General features: G+C 41.8%; 1 protein-coding gene and 1 long non-coding RNA gene across 3 annotated transcripts in view; one reads left to right on the forward strand and one right to left on the reverse strand.

Moving 5' to 3' along the window:
* The window catches only part of CAT (catalase), a 35,821-nt gene extending 28,358 nt beyond the window's left edge, over positions 1–7,463 (reverse strand). Inside the window, exon 1 of the mRNA XM_001115625.5 lies at positions 7,326–7,463. Coding sequence (XP_001115625.2) covers positions 7,326–7,391 — 66 coding nt within the window. The 5' untranslated portion in view covers positions 7,392–7,463. The remainder of the gene's footprint in view (positions 1–7,325) is intronic.
* Positions 1–21,919, forward strand: part of LOC144334270 (uncharacterized) — a 415,541-nt gene extending 393,622 nt beyond the window's left edge. For both annotated transcript variants that reach the window (XR_013403954.1, XR_013403953.1), the window contains one exon: positions 21,900–21,919. This is a non-coding gene — a long non-coding RNA (uncharacterized LOC144334270). The remainder of the gene's footprint in view (positions 1–21,899) is intronic.
* Positions 21,920–22,823: the final 904 nt, after the last annotated feature.

Consider the following 22,823-nt stretch of genomic DNA (forward strand, 5'->3'; position numbering starts at 1 on the left):
TAAGTTACAAATGGAGGCTTCAGAATCTCTTCCATTTCCCCACTCTAATAGTTAGATCAATTGTCCTCATTTATATAACAGCTTTCCTTGCACAAGCTCTTGTATATACAATTTACCTTCAAAGCCAGTGGGGCAGGAAAGCTTCAACAGTCAGCAATAGAAAAGGGAAGCCAGGGAGCAAAAACTAGAAAGGAAAAGATCCCCCAACTTCAGGGGATGTTTAGAGCAACATTGGGTAAGAGGAACTGATCTAAACTGAAAGATAGAGCATTTATTAATATTAGAAGGTGAGGAGTAGGATGCAGTGTATTTAAGATGAAAATAATTCATGCAATGAAGATTTACTAGATGAAATGAGAGGGTGGGGCTAGAAAATGGACCACACAAGTTATCTCACTTAAGCTTCCCAATAATCCAGAGATGGATGTTATTAATCCCAACTATAAACTCAGAAAACTTAAGTAACTTTGCAGAAATGTCAGTGTTGTGGCACAGGTTTACTTGTTACATGTAACAAGTAAGGACAGGCAAAGAGATTTCCTCCAACTTGCAATTCTTGTTTTTAACTCAATGAATGACTTTAGAGCCAGAATATTTTTAAAGACAGAAAAGCTTTTCTACGGCTGGACAATTTCAAGACCTCTCTCTGGGAAAGTAGCATTGGTTCTTGTTAACATGTTTCCATCTTCCTGGCTGCTAGCTCCCATGACATCCACATGTCTCTCTCCTGAAGTGCTCTCTCTATCCTGCCCCACACCACCCATGAAGCAGGGCCAAGGGAAGCACCTTCTTGTGCCCCTTATAACAAAATACTGTAATTGCCTGTTCACATCACTGTTTTTCTTTCTGAGATAGAGTCTCGCTCTGTTGCCCAGGCTGGAGTACAGTGGCGCGGTTTCATCTCACTGTACCCTCCACCTCCTGGGTTCAAGTGATTCTCCCAACTCAGTAGTTGGGATTACAGGCACCCGCCACCATGCCCGGCTAATTTTTGTATTTTTAGTAGAGACGGAGTCCCATCATCTTGGCCAGGCTGGTCTCGAACTCCTGACCTCAAGCGATCCGCCCGCCTTGGCCTCCCAAAGTGCTGGGATTACAGGCATGAGCCACCGCGCCCAGTCTGTCACTGTTTTTCCTCTCTAGACTGTGTACTCCTTTTACATCTATATCCCTGATCCTAATACACTGCTCGATATACTAACAAACACAAAACAAATGTGTGTGGATTCAGCATGCAAATAAACTAAACCATGGACCAATATGATATGGCCAAGAGCCTTTCTAAGGAGAAGGAGGAAGCAGCAACAGCCTATCCCTTTCCCTGCATCTCCCCTCCAAAAAATGAGAGAAATATTTTAATTTATAAATTCTGATCAAATACCTTTAGACAAACTTGTTATGAAAACTGCCGCAGAAATTAGCTTGGCTAAAAACTGGCACAATTATTAGAGGTAGGGACTTAAAGTAAAATTCCATTTTGACTTTGCTGCTTTTATAGACTTCTTTTGGCCAGAGCTAATACATAAATGAGGAAATTTTCCTGGGAAGAGTAAGGTTGGCTTCATCTGGTGAAATATTTTATCAGTATATTACACTTTCCACTTAGTTCCCTTCACTCACAAAAGTCTCAAGAACCTAAACATGTTCTTCCACTTTTAATTAAAAGATTGGTAATGCAAATTGCCCCTGTCAGTCCCAGAGGAGTCATAATGATGTCTTCTCATTCTATGATAAAGAATGTGCCTAGCATTTTCTAGCGAGTAACTGCCTAACATTCTCCATTTATTCAACAAAGATTCAAGTGCCTACAACGTGTATACCCAAATACAGGAAACCAAAGACTGTCCTGATCCTCAAATTTCTTACTCTGTGGGAAAATAATAAGGGTGGTCTAGATATTGGCGGCTGTGGAAGCTAAAGCAACTCCATCTTAGACACTAATCCACCATGCTGACTTCTGATTAACTCCAGTTTTAAGATTTCCAGTTTATCCATTATTCCTTGTGAAAGAGCCCCTATTTACTATAAATCCTGCCCTGAGGTCAAACAACCTTGACATTATCATACTTCAGTCATCCCATACCTCCCTTCTGAATCACCCTTCCCTATGGTATTTATTAAGCCCTGGGTCTGAGGGGTAATGGTGTGGGATCCACCATCTTGTCTCAGCAACATGCAAGACACTGACATAGCTTCTGGTCATAAGTGTGTATTAAACATTTCTTTCTGAGAAACTTGATTTGTCAGCCTCTTTGTTTGGCCTCTCAGCTTCCTCAGACTTTGGGAGTAAGTTTGCATAGACCTACCCTCCATGGAAAAGCTAAGAAAAAGAAACGAAACCTTAAAAACTTTTATCCCATCTCCCATAGTCTCTCCCATTGCACATTAAGACTTAGCGATCCCATGCCTAGGTATATTTCAGGAGAAATGAAAGCACATGTGAACCAAGGGTTAAGTCACTCAGTCACCCCTTCTCCATCCCAAATGTTGGCAGTATAACAGCAATGCAGTTATTACCAGGGTTACCCTAAAAAACATAGACCCTCACAGCCTATAATGCATAGGCAACTCACTGACATAAATGGACAGTCTAAGACCTAACCCTCTGCCAGGTAATAAGAGAACTGTATAAAAAGGTAAGGTTTGAAATGTTCAAATTCTCCCATTTTAAAGGGATCAGAGGTTACTTATTAATACTTCCCATTTACCTCCAAGAGCACTGGCAGCAAGCTGCACTTAAAAAAGAAAAAGAAAGAAAGAAAAACAATAACAACAACAACAACAAAAAACAGGAAATGGGTTAAGGTAAGTATCCCAAAAGAAGAGCCCATGGCTTTCTGAGCAGCCAGCAATAAAGTTCCCATTTAAGTTCCCTTCAAAGTCACTGGGAATACCTGCAGAACCACCTCCCTCCTGCCAAGACAGAAAAAGAAATAAGAATTTTTAAGTGGATCGAGGTCATACTCATGAACACATCTGACTCAGTGCTCACTTATTAAAGTTTACAAAACTCCCAATTCAGCTGTCAGCAAACCAAATCTGACCACAGAAGATACGCCCAATAAATTGCTTTCACATTGGTTGACTGTGTTTCCAAAAAAGGATACTCTGATTCTTGAGAGAGGAGGCAACAGAGTGCTCTCCTATAGTAGTCCCAAACCGTAAAGCTCTCCCAGATGAATAAAGCGTCAAAACTAATTGGGAAGTGGAAGAGAGCATATTAGCACAAAGCTGCCCACTTAGATAAAGGCATTTACCAAGCAAAGGGAGACTTTTTTTTTTAATGCCATCTGTTACTGTCTTAATTTTCTAACAGAATATCTTAATGTCAGAAAGTAAAAATGACATATTCTTTAAAAAGAGATTATGTTGTGTGTCCATTGCCACATCACAAGAAAATGGATGGACAGATTTTCACCAAATATGAAACGTAAGCTTTGGATAATGTAGTAGAGTCAGCTTCCTGGACACGGGTACACTACCCCAGGTGTGGCCTGTAACAGAGTTCTAGCCAACAGAATGTAAGTGGCAGTAACCCTGGACCCCAAACCTTACCACACTCATATACCCTTCTCCATGCTCTTGAGCCTTCTGTGCTGGACAGTGATGCCCAGGGCAACCTTAAAAGCCATGTGTTGACCAAGGGGGAGCTTCCTTCAGCCTGGTACCCTCAATAACTGTGGGAAGCAGAGCACCCACCCGCCTTCTTCAACTTCAAACCACTTTGGGCCATTCATGTAGGAAAGGAATACATTTCTTTTTTTTCTTTTTGAGATGGAGTTTCACTCTTGTTGCCCAGGCTGTAGTGCAATGGCATGATCTCAGCTCACTGCCACCTCCGCCTCCCAGGTCACCTCCGCCTCCCAGGTTCAAGAGATTCTCCTGCCTCAGCCTCCTCAGTAGTTGGGATTACAGGCATGCACCACCACGCCCAGCTAATTTTGTATTTTTAGTAGAGACAGGGTTTCTCCATACTGGTCAGGCTGGTCTCGAACTCCTGACCTCAGGTAATCCACCCGCCTCAGCCTCCCAAAGTGCTGGATTATAGGCGTGAGTCACCGCACCCGGCCATAAATTTCTAATATGTTTATACCATGATACATGTTGAGATTTATTTTTATAACTCTTAGCCTATACATGATTTCACATGATTTAACTTAAAATATGGGCTATGAATCAATAATTTTAAAGCAATTCAATTTTTAAAAGGACAGAAAATTTGAACATATACTTCAAAGGAATATATACCAATGGCCAATAAGCATGTAAAAAGATGCTTTTCATCATTAGTCATCAGAGTAATGCAAATTAAAACCATAGTGAGATACCACTGCATGTCCAACAGCTAAAAGCAAAAGACTGACAGCACCAAAAGTTGATAGGATGTGGAGCAACTGGAACTCCCATACACTGCTGATGAAGTATAAAATGGTACAACCATTTTGGAAAAAGGTTCAGCAGTTTCTCATAACACATTCACTTACCTTATGACCCAATAAACCTACTCCTAGACCTACTCTTAGGTATTTCCTAAGAGAAATAAAAGCATCTGTGCACAAAAAGACTTATATAAGAATTTTTATAGCAGCTTTATTTATTTTTCATTTTTAAGACAGAGTCTCCCTCTGTCGCCCAGGCTAGAGTGCAGTGGTGTTAATCATGGCTCACTGCAGCCTCCACACCCCAAGCTCAAGCAATCCTCCCACCTCAACTTCCCCAATAGCTGGGACTACAGGCATGTGTCACCATGTCTGGCTACTTCTTTTGTTGTAGAGATGGGGTTTCACCATGTTGCCCAGGCTGGTCTCAAACTCCTGAGCTCAAACAATCCTCCCACCTTAGCCTCCAAAAGTGGTAGGATTACAGGCATGAGCCTTTATGCCCAGCCACAGCAGCTTTACTTACAATAGAAAAAAAATTAAATAGCCCAGGTGTCCAGCAACAGGATATTCAAACGGTGCTACATTCATATAATGGAATCTTACTCAGCAATGAAAAGAATAAACTGCTAATACATGAAACAACTTGAATGAATGAAAGGATGGACAGACAGAGTAACGTAATAAAAGACACAAGGCAAAATGTTCCTTGTAGAATCTAGATGGCAGATATATAGGTATACACTGCAAATTTTTTTCAACTTTTCTGAATGTTTGAAATTTTTCATTTAAAGAAGTGTTTGAAAATTATATAGGCTATAAGACATATGCATAATTCCTTTTGGAGGGCTCTGGGGGGAGGGAGAAGTGCCTCAAAGAAGTAAGCGGTTTTTACTCAGAGCAGCTAAAATCGACGAACAATAAGACATCAATGTGACTGCTAATCAGGACGATGTACACAGTGCACTAAGATGCCATGGACAAAGGGGACTGCCGTATTTCAATTAAGAGCCTCCCAACTATGGATGAGCTTTTTGAGTCAGCCATTTCTCACGTGGGCAACTACGTTAAGGTAAATCAACAGCAGGGACTTCAACAGTTCATGATTCTCCCAAACAAGGAAGAAGGCAGCTAATCTCAGAATAAAGGGGAGTCCTTTAAAAATGAAAATATTGGCCATGCCCGGGAGCTCACACCTGTATCTCAGTACTTTCAGCGGCCAAGGCGGGTGGGTCACCTGAGGTCAGGAGTTCCAGACCAGCCTGGCCAACATGGAGAAACCCCATCTCTACTAAAAATACAAAAATTAGCTGGGTGTAGTGGCGGCGACCTGTAATCCCAGCTACTTGGGAGGCTGAGGCAGGAGAATTGCTCGAACCCGGGAGGCAGAGTTCACAGTCAGTGGAGATCTTACCACTGCACTCCAGCCTGGGCAACAGAGCGAGACTTCATCTCAAAAAAAAAAAAGAAAGAAAGAAAAGAAAAGAAAATATTTTGTTTTGTAAAAATCTCACTACTTTGTCCACACTTTTCTCAATTCACCAAGTATTCATGAAAACTTCAGTGTGAACCAGGATTTGCACCCACTGGGTAAGGAAAGAGTCTTGGGTCCAAGAAGCTGGATTCTAACCTTGTCTCTGCCACTAAGTAGTGGCACATCCTTTACTAAGACTCCACGTGTCTCTGGTTCACTTTAAGAGCTCATGAACCGTCCTAATGGTATATAACAAAGAACAGGGCCAAGAGGGGAGATTTTCCAGGCCCTTGGAGGAAAATGGCAGCCTTGTCCCAAACAGGGAACCATTAAAGCAATCCATGAGCACTTAGCATTAATACCCCAGTTCATGAACCTGAGTTTTGAGCAACAGCACTAGGCAGAATGGGGAAAACAGGGCTGCAGTCCTCTCTCTACCATTAACCAGCAGCCAGGGAACAGGGCAAGACCTTTAGACTCCCTGGGCCAATCTGCCAACAGAAGACTCAGACCAGATGCGGTCTCATCTAATCCAACCTCCTCATAGATGCCCTCTGCACCCGTGGGCACAGGCCAGGAATGCCTCCCCCACCACCAAGTTAAAATCCTACTCATTTAAAAAAATTCCTGTTCAAATGTCACCTGCTTTGTCCAGCCCACCTGGTCACTCCCTCTGCATTCTACAGAATACCTATATTAGAGCCCTCACCACGCTGGAGTGTAATCATCTGTTTAAGTGTCTTGTCTCCCAGACTAGACTCTTAGCTTCTCAAGGGTGTTGTTCTTGCCTCATTGGAATTTATACACCTTGCCCCGAACAGTGTCTAGCACCTGCAGGCGCTCAAAGAATAGAATAAATGCATTAACCAATCCCTAATGTCCCCCCACCCCAGCTCTAAAACGCTAGGCCTGATATTTTGAAGTGCAAATGAGACAATGGATGTAAAAATTCTTTTATTTAGTCGTTTAATAATGTGCATAGTACGTACCAGTCACTGTGATTGGTGCTGGAGACATCAAGATGATAAAACACAATCCCTGCCCCGCTGGGACCCCACAACTATGAAAGCGTGTAAACACTATTTCAAGAAGGGCAGCGTTAGAGCCTGGTTCCACTTCCCTCTCTGACTTCCTTGCAGCTGCAGCTCTCTGCCTCTTTCCCCATGAGCCCTCATTCTGTCCTCAAGCTGCGACCTCTGTCCCAGTTGGCAAAAGTGCAAAATTCTGAAGCAACCACCCGAGCCCGTCGCGGACAACAAAGCCTGCAGGCCCGCGCCCCACTACCCAGACCCCCCTCCTCTGCTCCGGCGAATGTAAGAGTCCGTTTGCACCGAAGGGGATCCCCCACCCCGCCCAGTGAGCCGCCGTACAGTCCCTCCGAGCGCCGTCCCAGGGGAAGCCGGGCCGTTACTCGCCGACGCCCCTACTTTCTAAACGGACCCTCGGGCCCGTTCGGGGAGCACAGGGTGTACCTGCGCGGCCCGCTGCTCCTTCCAGTGCTTCATCTGGTCGCTGGCGGGATCCCGGCTGTCAGCCATGGCGTTCGGTTGGCGGTGCGCAACACTGCAGGAAGCCTCCGCTTGTGGGTTTCCACCCTCAGTAGGCAAAAGTGCCTGTTACCCCGCGGCCGCGGCGACTTCAGGCTCAGCCAATCAGCACCGCCCCCTCGTCCCGCCCCCCTCGTCCCGCCCCCTCGGGAGGACTGCCTTCTGATTGGCTGCTCGGCGCTAGGCAGGCCGAGATTGGAAGCCCAATGGGCGTGGAGCAGGGCTCCCCGAGGGAGGCGGTGCCCCAGAACCCGGAGATACCCGGGAGGGTGCGGAAAGGAGGGGTCCCGCGCTAGTCCAGCGATTGGAGAGCCTCGCCCCGCCGGCCCCGGGTGCCCGCAATAGCCGAACCCAGGTATCAGCATCCCTCAGGCCGGTATCAGCATCCCTCAGGCCGCCCCAGGACGCGGCCGTTGGTGGCCTGCCAGTTTTGCAGAGGGAATACTAGACCCTGCTGAGTGGGGCCTTGCACTCTAACTGTGCTTTTTCTGCTCTTAAAAAGTCAGCAATCTTGGGTCAAATTACTCTGTACGAAATTAAATTTTGCCATCCGCTAATGTAAGTATTATTTGCAACCAAAGGATGGATGGATGCTTTTCTTTTTCTCTCTTAGCTTTTCTTAACTTATTCGTGGATTATCACTTACTAGACTAGTATACTAATTATTTAATATAAAAACACTCTGAAACGTTTATCTCCGCACAGATGGGTGTTGATTTCTTCCTTTACCAGAGAATAACAACTTAACTTAGATGGGAAAAATGTACTCCCTTGTGATGGGAAAAATGTATTCCACTCCGGTACATTGCCAAATTGGCTTCTTTAAACACTGGAGAAATCTGCTTCCCCAAATTTTACTCCCAGGTAGGCAGAAATTTAGAAAAGCTCTGTGTCTTTCAAAAGCTATGTTGAACAGTAAAATAGTCCCATTTAGTACAATATTTAGTAAGTTACTGACTAGTTTGTCATTGTAATCAAAGAGTTTGAATGATTTCTACACCTCAGGTGCTAGGATTTATCTTTAAGCACCTTAATATATATAAATAGTATATACCATCCTCTTCAAATTAAAAGTTATCAGCTTTTGATTTTTTTCCAGTACAACTAGATGTAATGGGTGGATATATAATAGTGAAAACTTCACGTTGTTCTTGATCTTACAAAAGTATGATAAGAATCTTGGGCATAAAAGTGGAACTTTAGCAGTTCATTGGAAAAGAAAGCCACAAATTGATCTTTAGCACCCTATACTTTTCCTGTATTAAAAACAATTGTAAAGATGCTGTTGGCTGTGTAATTTGATGTCTTTTTCTACAGATTAGGAAACAGAAGTATAGGGAGGTTAAATAACTTGCCCAAAGTTACACAGTTATTAAGGGATAGAGTCAGGATTCTAGCTTCAGCTCCAAAGTCTCCAAAGTCCACAGTTTGTTGAATAAATAAATGTTGAGATAATCAGACAAGTCATCTTCTTAACTAACCAACACAAATATCAACAAAATAAATAAGAAGAGACCTGGAGTCATATGTTAACCTTTGTTCATTATATAAACACTATCCAGCATATGTGGCTTTTTCCCCTTTGTTTTTGTTACTCTGGGTTTGGATTGCTAAAGAAGTATTTCTAGAGAAAGAATTGGAGAAACAAGACTGGTTTCTGATCTTGTCATATCTTGTTTTTTAAAATAAAGGGCAGGCTTACAAGTAATGACAATAAATTTATAATGTTACATAGGAGGCTGGGTGCGGTGGCTCATGCCTGTAATCCCATCTCTTTGGGAGGCCAAGGCAGGCAGATCACTTGTGGCCAGGAGTTTGAGACCAGCCTGGCAAAACCCCACCTGTACTAAAAATACAAAAATTAGCTGGGCGTAGTGGCACGCACCTGTAATCCCAGATACTCTATCCCTTAATAACTGTGTAACTTTGGGCAAGTTATTTAACCTCTCTATACTTCTGTTTCCTAATCTGTAAAATGAAGATAATATTAGTATCTAACTCATAGGGTTGTTGAAAGGGTTAACTAAGCAAATACACAAACAGCTTAGAATAGTCCCTGGTATACAGTAAGTGCTCAATAAATTATGGATGGGAGGATTCCGACCCACATGGAGTTTAGTCTTGGCAGTACGGATCGCGCAGGTAGAAAATCTTGAATCTCAGCTACTCAGGAGGCTGAGGCGAGAGAATCGCTTGAACGCGAGAGGCGGAGGTTGCAGTGAGCCAAGTGTTGCAGTGAGCCAAGATCGTGTCACTGCACTCGAGCCTGGGTGACAGAGTGAGACCCCATCTCAAAAAAATTAAAAATTAAAAAAAGTCACATATTAGGTGGAAGTTCTATCGACTATATTTTAATTACAGTTTAAATAAAAACACTTCTAAAAATCAGCCCTAGTTTAAAAATACTTGAAACCAAACCTGTTTGACTCCTAAAGATAATTGCAAGTGATTGGTTAGGTGAACAAATTGGGTTCTAGGTTTTAATATTTCAGTCATTTGAATTCATGGGTATTTTTATTGGTATGAATAAAAATGTTGTTTAAAAAATGCTGTTCTCTGATTTTCAGAACTCAATGAAAATAAAATGTACTGTCACAAGACATACTGTTATTAATCCTGATATCACCAAATTTGAAACAAGCTTACAAAGTAGACCATATAACAAATGTTCAAGAAAAATGTTTGAGTACTCAGCTAGGAATCTTTATAGACAAATTTTATTTCATCAGTATTGCAAGAAAAGAATGGAGAGAATGAACATTATGTTTTGTTGGGTGACAGGCGTACAAAACAGCACAAGGGGTAATTATTCTGTTCTGATTCCACCCATCCTCAGAGAGGCCGAGAATGTTCTACATATTTCAGTTTCATTCTCTTCACAGTGGCCTCATGAGGTAAATTCAGAGTTAGGCAAAAAGGAAGGAAAAAGAACACAACAAGAAAAAAACAGTTACAATTCAGTATTGGCTATTGGCTTTAAGAGAAGAGAGTAACCATCACCACAGCTCCATGACTCCTATTCACTGTGGAACAGGCTTGAGCAAGCAAGAGAAGAAGGTGGGATTTGCTTTGAAAAGTAGCAGTGGTGTATATGCAGTAGCAGCACATACCTTTTGCTCTGCCTATTTGGCTGCACGTATCTTTCCCGCTTTAATATGAATAATTACCTACTTGGGAGGAGGCAACCCAGATGTCCCCTGGTGTCTGGTGATGTCCATAGCATGAGCTATCCTGAGGGGAAGAACATGGATGTGACTTTTTCCGCCTTGGCCTTACGTGCCATGCTACTGATCTGGTGTTTACAAAAAGAGGAAACATAGGCCAGGCCTGGTGGCTCACGCCTGTAATCCCAGCACTTTGGGAGGCCAAAGTGGGTGGATCACTTGAGGTCAGGAGTTCAAGACCAGCCTAGTCAACATGGCGAAACCCTGTCTCTACTAAAAATACAAAAATTAGCTGGGTGTGGTGACGCTTGCCTATAGTCCCAGCTACTCATGAGGCTGAGGCAGGAGAATCGCTTGACCCAGGAGGCAGAGGTTGCAGTGAGCCGGGGTCATGCCACTACACTCCAGCTCGGGTGACAGAGCAAGACTCTATCTCAAAAACAAAACAAAACAAAACAAAACAAAAAACAGGAAACATAGAAATAAGAATTGGGAATTTGTTTTTACCTTATTTTTTTATACTTACTAATGGAGGCTTGGAAAATGCAGGATAAAATATCAGAAAAACAATCATTCAAAGATGATGATAAATAGGTAACATTTTTACCAATATTTTATCTCTTATATGTATGTAAAGGAGTGTGTGTGTGTGTGTGTGCGTGTGAGAGAGAGAGAAGAGAGTTTTACAATGGATCCTACAGAATACATAATCTTACATCCTGCTTTTTCCACCTAACATTATCAGACAAAACTTTTTGCAAGTCATTATATCTTCCAAAATATGATATTTTTCTCCTATGGCTACACAATTTACAATCAAAGGACTATTCATTTATTTACATACTCCTTTACTGAGAACATTTAAATTGTTTTCTTCTATAACAGTACAGTGACATCCTTCCTCTACATTTGTATTTATTTCCTTAGGACCTATTTTCAGAGGTCATTTTTGGTTCAAGTCATTTGAACATTTTAAGGTTCTTGTGACATGTTGTTGATTGTTTTCTGCAATGCTCGAGCTAGTTTATACCCTCACTGGCACTGAGAGTGTGGATTGGAAGTGCAATTTTCAAGTAGGTGAATATCTGGATTCTGGATGTTCATCAATTGCGTATTTCATCACATTCTTCTGAGGGAGAAGGCCTCTCGTGTTATGTTCAGCCATAACCACTACCCCATGGGAGTCATCCAATACACTGAATGTCTGCTGCGTCCTGGGCTCCCTGCCTATTGGGCTCTGGGAGTACAGCAGCAAAGGAGGTGGACATAGACAAATAGGCAATAAACACTGCATCCTCAAAAGAAGCCAGAAGCCACATGGCTCAGCTTGGGGGCCTGTAGTTTATCATGTTGTCTTCCCAGGAAGACCTTCCTTGACCACCTCTTTTAACCTGATAGCTTCCTCTGGCACTTCCTGTCATGCCTTCCCTGCTTTATGTTTTCTCCATGAGCCTTCCCCCTTTTAACATACTATATAACTGATTTAATTTGTTTATTAGGTATTTCTCCTACTAGAATAGAAGCCCATGAGGATTGGTGGGTTTTGTTTCTGGTTTTGTATTTTCTGCTTATTCTTAGCACCTGCAACAGTTTTCTGGCATCCAGGAGGTGTTAAACCAATATTTGACTAAATGAGTGAACAAGCAAGTGAATTAATAGATGAGGTAACACCAAGATAAACCATATTACAAATAAACAGAGTAAGTGATGATTTGCCTTGAGGGATTTGAGAGAGAAGTTGATCAGATCCCTGGCTCCAATACAGATACCCTCCCATTTCATTTTTAAATATATTTTCCTTTAGGACTTGAGTACTTTCCCATATTCTCAAAAAGAGTTCTCTTTTAAAAAATAGATATATTGCCAGATGCCGTGGTTCACACCTGTAACCCCAGCACTTTGGGAGGCTGAGGCGGGTGGATTGCCTGAGCTCAGGAGTTCGAGACCAGCCTGGGCAACATGGTGAAACCTCGTCTCTACTAAAAGTACGAAATTAGCCAGGCATGGTGACATGCACCTGTAATCCCTGCTACTCAGGAGACTGAGGCAGGAGAATCGCTTGAACCAGGGAGGTAGTGGTTGCAGTGAGCCAAGATCGCACCATTGCATTCCAGCCTGGGCAACAAAAGTGAAACTCTGTCTCAAAAGAAAAAAAAAAAAAAAACAGATCTATTAACCCCATTATGAACCTTCTGACATGGTACACCAGGAAGGACTCAACGTCGCTTCTGTGGTATTCCCACCTTGAATCTAATCTTGAGGAAACATGAGACAAACTCCAACTGAGGAACAGTCTGTAACTGGCCTTTTCAAAATACCAAGATCATGAAAGTTAAGGACAAAAGAACTGTTCCAGTTTAAAGAAGACTAAGGAGACATGCCAAGGCCGGGCGCGGTGGCCCACGCCTGTAATCCTAGCACTTTGGGAGGCCGAGGCGGGCGGATCACAAGGTCAGGAGATTGAGACTACGGTGAAACACCGTCTCTACTAAAACTACAAAAAATTAGCCGGGCGCGGTAGTGGGCGCCTGTAGTCCCAGCTACTCAGGAGGCTGAGGCAGGAGAATGGCGTGAATCCGGGAGGCGGAGCTTGCAGTGAGCCGCGATCGCGCCACTGCACTCCAGCCTGGGGGACACAGCGAGACTCCGTCTCAAAAAAAAAAAAGAGTGTTCCTGGATTGGGTCTTGGAACAGACAGAAAAGGCTTGAGAAATATTGCGGAGACAATTTACGAAATTTTATATGGGCCATAAACTTAATATGAATAAGAATATTGTATCAATGTTAAACTTCCTTGTTTTAATCATTAGACTACAGTTATGTAATCTCTTACATCAGAGATTTCTTTTGTGTCTTAGAAAATACATATTGAAGTATTTAGTGGTAAAGAGGAATGATGTCTGCAACTTACTCTCAAATGGGCCAGAAAAAATATGCATCATATATATTCATATACACATGTAAATAAAGATAGCAAGCACATGACAAAATAAATAGAGCAGAATCTGTGTAAACAGTAAACTGGAGTTAATTATACTATTTTTGTAACTTTCTGCAAATTAGTATTATATCAAAATAAAAATTTACAAATAAATATACATAGATTCCTAGGAGGAGTCATACATAAGCATCTCAGGTAATACCTTCATTACAAGTTATTCAGTAGCTGAGAGCAAGAATTGGGCACTCTTGCTTTTGTTACTTCTTCACCCCAACCTGAGGACCCCCATATGAAGATAAGGAAGAGGTGGAAGACATTAAATTCAAACTTCACCTACATCACCGTTTTGCCTTGGACCCAGTGACTTTTACAGAAACAAATTGAGACACAGAGAAGTTAAACAGATTAAAAGATAGAAATGTGGCTTAAGGCCAGGCACGGTGGCTCACACGTGTAATCCTAGCATTTTGGGAGGCCAAGGCAGGTGGATTGCCTGAGCTCAGGAGTTCGAGACCAGCCTGGGCAACATGGTGAAACCCGTCTCTACTAAAAGTACAAAATATTAGCCATGCATGGTGGTGCATACCTGTAACCCCAGCTACTCAGGAGGCTGAGGCAGGAGAATCTCTTGAACCTGAGAGGCGGAGGTTGCAGTGAGCCAAGATCATGCCACTGCACTCCAGCTTGGGTGACAGAGCAAGACTCTGTCAAAAAAAAGAAAGAAAGAGAGAAAGAGAGAAAGAAAAAGAAAGAAAGAAAAAAAAGAAAGAAAGAAGGAAGGAAGGAAGGAAGGAAGGAAGGAAGGAAGGAAGGAAGGAAGGAAGGAAGGAAGGAAGGAAGGAAGGAGAAAGAAAGAAAGAAAGAAAGAAGAAAACAAATAGAAAGAAAAAAGAAAAGAACAGAGAAGAAAAGAAAAGAAAAGAAAGACAGCTTGGAGTGGTGACTCATGCCTGTAAGTCCAGACTTCTGGAAGATTGAAGCAGGAGCATCTCTTGAGCCCAGGAGTTCAAGACCAGCCTGGGCAACATAGTGAGACCTCATCGTTACCAAAAAAAATAAAAATTAGCTGCCCTGGTGGTGCACACCTGCAGGGGCCTTTGAAAACAGTATGCTGAGAATAGATAGGGCTCAAGGACAGTATCTCCAATTGAACTTTTAATGAACTCCCATAGGCGCCAAGAAGGCGGGCAGATAAGGAAGAGCATAGAAACAAGGAACTGAGTAGAAGGTTACATGTGGGAAAAGAAAGTTTGTTTTGCATTGCATTCTTTCTGCTGACGTGGGGTTTATGGAGTATAAATAAAGTGAGGCGGAGGCTCTGAGTGCGGCCGCCATGTTCTCTGTGTGTCTTTGTCTTTTGTGTGTTCTTTCATTCTCCACCACCCCCGGCACGGACCCCAACACACACCTACAGTGCCAGCTACTCGGGAGGCTGAGATGGGAGGATCAGTTGAGCCCAGGAGGTGGAGGTTGATCAGTCCACTAATGATAGCTCACTGCACTCCAACCTGGGCAAGACAGCAAGATCCTGTCTCAATAAATAAATAAGTTAAAAAGTAGGAATATATAAACAGTTAACCAGACAGGCTACACAGAGAAATGACCAAATTATTTTCTTAACCCTTATACATTATGAGATTTAATGTGTTAATACTTATAAAACCCTGAGATCATCTGACAAAAAGTACTCTAAGCTTGTCTTTTATTATCCTGAGATAAGGAATTACTTGACAATGAACATCGTTTCTGACTTTTTTATGACAGTATAATTGGTTGATATTAGTTTAATAAATATCGGTCACAATTTTCAAAATAGGCCCTGATTTATGACTGCCTTTGGTGATGTCTGGAACACGCCGTCTCTTGTGCTGTTAAGTTTACAGATTATTCTGTGTATTGTTCTGTTAGCAAGAACCCTAACAACACAAGTTTTGATGTCTGAAGTTAATTAAGTGCAAGGAAGCACCCTATCTTATAACAACTTGCATTCCTCAAACATCTGAGCTTCTGTTATTTGAGTGTCCTCAGTAATCATCAACCCTAAAGTAACTTTTGAGCAAGGGAAAGTAGGGTGTTGGAAAGGAGCTGGGGCAGCTGAAGCCCACGACAAAAGAAAAAGACGCCAAAAGTGCCAGTCATCAAAACTCTTCAGTGCTGTAATGAACCCTCCAAGGAGCATTATAGTTGGGAGAATGATTCAGCAGTGGCTGACCCTAGGCTACATGGACAGATTCAACGTAAATTTGTGGTCAAAAGCATTGCATTGGCTGGGGGCAGAGGAGGTGTGTGGTTTGTAACAGAAAAGGCACTTGTCCTCCATACATCATATTCCCCTGTGTTATTACTCTCTGCCTGTCTCAAACATATCAACACGAAAGCTCTGTGACCTAAAGATGAAAAGAAATCATTTGTAAAGGTCAAAAATTTATGTATTATGAAACACAAAAGTCTATGAAATCCACCACATACGTTGTGAATGTTCTGTGCCAGTTCAGTGTAGGAAGAAAAAGAAGTGAGGAGGCATATTTTTAAAGATAAAAACAAAAAAAAGTGGACAAAATTATGACTGCAGACATGTGGAGAGTCCTATCTACACCCTGTCAGATGGTCCAAACACTCCACTCCCAACCATTTAGCCACACTTTACATCTGTTTACGGCTACATCCAGGAAATTGAAAGCAGATGACAACATCATCACTGCAGCCAATGTTTGTAGCAAATATTCCTTCTCTCCAAAGGCTTAGAAATTTGTGAACGTGGAGCCAGGAAGACGGAATCATAATTAAATGCAGATGTGCTATCATTTTATACTATTATGCACCTAAAAGAAACAATGACCTGGAGCACAAAACCAGTGTCCCCCTGAGAGAGCCCCAAATGGCACAGTCAGGCTAAGGACAGATCTCACTGTGGGGACCTGGCTGCGAAGGAAGGCCTAGAAGGAAACTAAAGAGATAAGGGTGCATTGAGATAGAGAGTCCGCCTTCATCAGTTTAAAAAAGAAGAAACAAAGGTATTAGAGGAAACTCATATTAATCAAGACTAGATCTCAGCTCTGAAATTCTGAGGAAAGTACTATTTGTCTAGAATGAAAGGAGGGAATTTGCAAAATCCAAAGAACAGTGGATAAGGCATGGATTAAAATAGCTTCAGGCCAGGCACGGTGGCTTGCTCCTATAGTCCCAACGCTTTGGGAGGCTGAAGCCAGAGGATCGCTTGAGCCCAGGAGTTTGAGACCAGCCTGGGCAACATAGTGAGACCCCTTCTCCACAAAAAAATTAAAAATTAGCTAGGCATCATTGCACAGGCCTGTAGTCCTAGTTACTCCAGAGGCTAAGGTGGGAGGATTGCTTGAACCTGGGAGGCTGAGCCTGCTGTGAGCTGTGATTGTGCCACTATACTCCAGCCTGGGTGACAGAGTGAGACTGTGTCTCAAAAACAACAAATAAACAAAAAATAGCAGCTTCAGTAGAAGCACATTTATCCAGAGGTGGAGGGAGGAAGTCCTGGCTACAAGAAACCTTCATGCTCAACTGGCAAATTCAGCTTTTGATTGTAAAGTATAAAAGGAAGTATTTTTAGAGCAACACTTACTCAGGAAACAGTAAAACTGAACATTGTGTTTCATCATAACTGGCTCTAACCTGCTGTGGCTGTTTAGGACCATACATTTTGAGTGATTCAGGTATGCCAGACCCTCAAAGAATCTAACTGAAAACTGTTTATTGACCAATGAACCACAGGACTTGTTTTAACCAACATACAGGCCTGTGGACTCTTTCCTCCCTATCCACAGTGCTAATTTTCCATCCTTAATTTGTAGCCTTTAACAACCCCTGATTTGTACTCCCTCAGCAAAACTACTCAATCGACTTTTTTCTCTAAAATATGTTCCATTGTCTAGCAACTTTAAAAAAAACACTTAATTTTTTTAAGCACTGAAGGTCTTTATATATATATATTTATATTTATATTTATATATATTTATGTATATATTTTAATATATTTTTTTTCAATAACTTTAGGGGTACAAATGGTTTGTGGTTTCATGGATGAATTGTACAGTGGTGAAGTCTGAATTTTTAGTGCACCAATCACCCAAGTAGTGTTCTTTGTACCCAATAAGCAGTTTTTCATCCCTCACTTCACTTCCACCCTCCCCTTTCTAAGTCTCAAGTGTTCATTATACCACTCTGTATGTCCTTGCATACACATAGCTTAGCTTCTACTTATGAATGAGAACATGTGCTGTTTAGTTTTCCATTCCTGAGTTACTTCACTTAGAATAATGGCCTCCAGTTTCATCCAGTTTGCTGCAGAAGACTTTCTTTTCTTCTTTTTTATGACTGAGTAGCATTCCAATGGTGTATATAGACCACATTTTCTTTATCCATTCATCAATTGACGAGCATTTAGGTTGATTCGGTATCTTTGCAATTGTGAATTGTGCTGTGGTAAACATATACATGCACGTATCTTTTTGATATAATGACTTTTTTTTTCCTTTGAGTAAATAGCCAGTAGTGGGATTGCCAGATTGAATGATCTACTTTTAGTTCTTCAAGAAACTTCCATACTGTTTTCCATAGAGGTTGTACTAATTTACATTCCCACCAGTAGCATCTAAGCATTCCCTTTTCACCACATCCATACCAACATCTACTGTTTTTTGACTTTTTAATAATAGCCATTTTGGCTGGGGTAGGTGATATCTCATTGTGGTTTTAATTTGCATTCCCCTGATGATTACTAATGTTGAGCTTTTTTAAAATACGTTTGTTGACCATTTGTATATCTTCTTTTGAGAAATGTCTATTCGTGTCCTTTGTCCACTTTTTGATGGGATTATTTGCTTTTTTCTTGCTGATTGGTTTGAATTCCTTGTCAATTCTGGATATAAATCCTTTGTTGGATGCATAGTTTGCAACTATTTTCTCCCATTCTGTGGATTGTATGTTTACTCTATTATTGTTATTATTATTATTGCTGTACAGAAGCATTTTCATTTTTGTTGCATTTGCTTTTGGGGTCATAGTCATAAATGTTTTAGGTAGACCAATGTTTATGTAGACCAATGTTTTTTCAAGGTTTTCTTCTAGAATTTTTATGGTTTCAGGTCTTAGATTTAAAGATCTTAATCAAAGATCTTTTTTAAAAAAAGAGGAAAGTGAACAAGAAAGATAAAGGATATCGTGTGTAAAAAGCTAAAGGTGACTCTAGCCCCTAAAAGCTGTATAAAGAAAGGTAGAGTTTGGAAAGTGCCAGCTAATGCTTCCCCATCCCAGGCATGAGGCAAGGACAATGGAAGGGATGTGAGTAGAAAGGGATCACGAAGAGATATGGAGCCTCTTTGCATGTAACTCCTGGAGTCCCAGCCACCACTATTGGCCCCCACCTCCGTCAGTGCTTTGGATTTCCTGGTTACAATAGCAGTGGGAAAACTGAAAATTCATTCTTTTTTTTTTTTTTTTGAGATGGAGTCTTGCTCTGTCGCCCAGGCTGGAATACAGTGACACCATCTTGGCTCACTGCAACCTCCACCTCCAGATTCAAGCGATTTTCATGCCTCAGCGTCCCATGTAGCTGGGATTACAGGCATCCTCCACCACGCCCAGCTAATTTTTGTATTTTTAGTGGAGACAGGGCTTCACCATGTTAGCCAGGCTGGTCTCCAACTCCTGACCTCAGGTAATCTGCCCACCTTGGCCTCCCAAAGTGCTAGGATTACAGGCATGGTTGGCCTGAAAAGTCACTCTTGCAAGAGCTGTTGGCTCGACTCTTCACTTGGAGTCCAGGTTTCTACTACCAGGGGCACCACCACATCCTGGCATCTCTCCTAGTGCCACACCATCGTCGCCATGGCAACTGTTGCCTCCTCTTGTTTACTTGCCATCACCTCCACAAGCTTTCGCTGCCCCAGTGAGGTACCTTTCCCAATCACTGTTGATGTGCCCACAGTACAGGGAGACCAACCATCCTGGTTTATCTGGGACAGAGGGGTTTCCTAGGATGTGGGACTTTCAGTGTTAAAACGGGAAAAGTCCCCAGCAAATCAGGATAGTTGGTCACCTTACCACCATAGTTGCCACAACTGCCACTGCCACTGACTGTGTCTTTGAAGTCGAGGTGGGAACAGTGGAGCATACTTCTGTCCCATGAAAAAGTGCTAGGGCAACTTTTACTTCCAGCTTGAGTGCCCTGCCAGGCCCTCAGGGGAAATTCACACATCTCCATTTCCTTGGATGGAATCATGCAACCCTAGGAGGCTGCACTGCCTTCCCTCAGGCCATTTCTCGGTGACAGCTCTGTGTCCATCCCACTGTCACCCCAGTGATGTTGGCTACAGGCTGAATCTGCCCATCTCTCCCTCCCCCTTATCTCTGAGGAGGACCTTCACCACACAATCTGAGGAAGGCAAACTGGACTTAGAACTTACTGCAATTGTTTATATGTGTGCACCAATACAATCCATAGAATACTCGCTATTTTTAACCGTAAAATCTGCCCAAGTGTTATGCTAAATGCTAAAGGATGGAGAAATAATACTTTCAGATAGTTTTTTTCAAAAGAAAGAAATGAAATCTTTAAAAGAGAAATTTCTTAATCTCACCAAAACCCTCTTTTTAAAAAAATTGAAATGATATTAATATGCTGTTTTTTATAAAGCCATATATATTCACTTCAGGTGCTTTAGAAAATAGAGAAAACCGTATAAATTTAACCTCCCAAAATCGCTCACAAATTTTACCATCCCAAGATAACCATTGTTAATATTTTTTCACAATTTGATGTATACTCTTCTAGTTTTATCTATGAATGTTTATGCACTTAAATATAGAAGGCTTTAAATAAAATGAGATCATATATATTATTTACAAATATTACATATATACATACTATATAACTTGTGCTTCTCACTTAATATGTCATAAACATCTTTCCATGTTGATAAAAATCTCTGTGATCATTTTTAATGGCTACATGATATCCCATGTATTCCACAGTATTCCATGGATGTTTATTCTAGGCCTTCTTAGTTGGGGTAGATAGCAGCAGAAATTCCCCAAGGAGAAGCTTTTAAGAAAGCATTTTTCTTAAGGGCTGCCTCCACTTCACTGCAGTGTTGACATCTCTTGAAAGCCTGCCATAACTCCAATTCCCACAGTTGTTTACAGAGTAGCCCATAAAATAAGATATCTGAAATAGCATCTTTATCAAACATCACCAAAAAGAGGAAATAGAAAACCCAGAAGCACTCTGGTCTAATAGCCATGATTCTTGTAAGTAGACTATTCCAGAAAACAAAATCAAAGACGGGAAAGTAACTGAACTGCCAAACACTGGCAGTGCAATCCAAAGAGGTGAAAAGCAAATGCACGAGAGCTGAATAAATAAATTAGCAATCAGGAAGGAAGCACAGGGGAAACCACAAGAGAAAGCAGAAGAGCAGCCCTTGAGATAAGAAAAGCGAGGCAAACATGAGAAGGGTTCTTCAGAACTTGGAAATCACTGTAGATAATAGCAGAAGCACAGCCCAGCACAGTGACTCATGCCTGTAATCCCAGCACTTTGGGAGGCCAAGGTGGGCAGATTACCTGAGGTCAGGAGTTCAAGACCCGCCTGGGCAACATGGTGAAAACCCATCTCTACTAAAAATACAAAAATTAGCCAGGCATGGTGGCACGTGCCTGTAATCCCAGCTACTCAGAAGGCTGAGGCAGGAGAATCATTTGAACTTGGGAGGCAGAGGTTGCAGTGAGCCGAGATCACGTCACTGCACTCCAGCCTGGGTGACAGAGTGAGATTTCATCTCAAAAAAACAAAAAAAAAATACAAAGCAGATGCATGAAAAAAGAGAAACAAAGGTATAGGAAACAAATGCAGGAGTGCAGACTAATACTTAAATGTCTTTTTCGGTCAAGGCTTTTAGTTGTTAAATATTTCATACTAAAAATGTGAATATGATATAATTTTTATATATGCAATACATACACATATTATAGAGAATAATAAAATCAAACATCTGTGATTCACCACTCAGCCTAAATAGAACCTTAACAACATGGGTAAAACCTTTTACATATCCTTCCCTGATACTCCCCTTCCTCTCCCTTGCTTTCTTTATGGTTTAGTCAAACATACGTGTTCTACATGCACACATATGTTTATTGCGGCACTATTCACAATAGCAAAGACTTAGAATCAACCCAAATGTTCATCAGTGACAGACTGGATTAAGAAAATGTGGCAAATATACACCACGGAATACTATGCAGCCATAAAAAAGGATGAGTTCATGTCCTTTGTAGGGACATGGATGCAACTGGAAACCATCATTCTGAGCAGACTATCACAAAAACAGAAAACCAAACACCGCATGTTCTCACTCATAGGTGGGAATTGAACAATGAGATCACTTGGACATAGGAAGGGGATCATCACATGTCAGGGCCTATTGTGGGGAGGGGGGACGGGGGAGGGATAGCATTAGGAGATATACCTAATGTAAATGACGAGTTAATGGGTGCAGCACACCAACATGGCACATGTGTACATATGTAACAAACCTGCAGGTTGTGCACATGTACCCTAGAGCTTAAAGTATAATTTTAAAAAAATGTGTTCTATAGATAATATATGGGGGGGGAGTTGACCTATTTTTAAACTTTATATAAATGTATATAAATGTTATGTGTTCTTTTGTAAACAGGAAACCTGCCTGAACAGAGTCCATCTTTAAGATTTAGAATGTCTGAGTATGTGTCATAAGTGGTGGGGGAGGCAAAAGGAAAGTTCCCTTGCCTGAAGGCTAAGATGTCTCCTATTAACCACATAAACTGGGCGCCCTGTTGGGAGTTGAATATATATGTATCTGTACATGTCTAGTAAACTGGTAGAAAGGTTTAACACAAATCTCTTTGTAGGGCCCTGAGAATCCTTTTATGAAACGACTCATTCTAGAAAGAGCATGAATTGCTGGAGTCAGGAATAAAGCCTGAGTTAGGAAGGAGAAGTGGTGATTCTGTGCTGTGCAACCGTTGGGTGCAAGTTTAATTCCAAGGGAGAGACGGTGCTATAAAATAAAAGATGGAAGACTTCTCCTATGTTCTGTAACACACTGCAGCCCAGGCAACACTGCTATGACACGCCATCATAACAGATAGCAACATAAAAGGGAGAGAGCCATTCTTCCACACTCTGCCCATGATGGCACCAGTTGGAGCTGGGGTGCACAGGGTGCCCAGTGGCACTGACCAGAAACAATGGGAGACTCCCTGGGACCCAGAAGAACAAAGTAGCAGTAGTCCTGGCCAGTT

The sequence above is a fragment of the Macaca mulatta genome, chromosome 14 (genome assembly GCF_049350105.2).
Source record: "Macaca mulatta isolate MMU2019108-1 chromosome 14, T2T-MMU8v2.0, whole genome shotgun sequence".
Lineage (NCBI taxonomy): Eukaryota > Metazoa > Chordata > Mammalia > Primates > Cercopithecidae > Macaca > Macaca mulatta.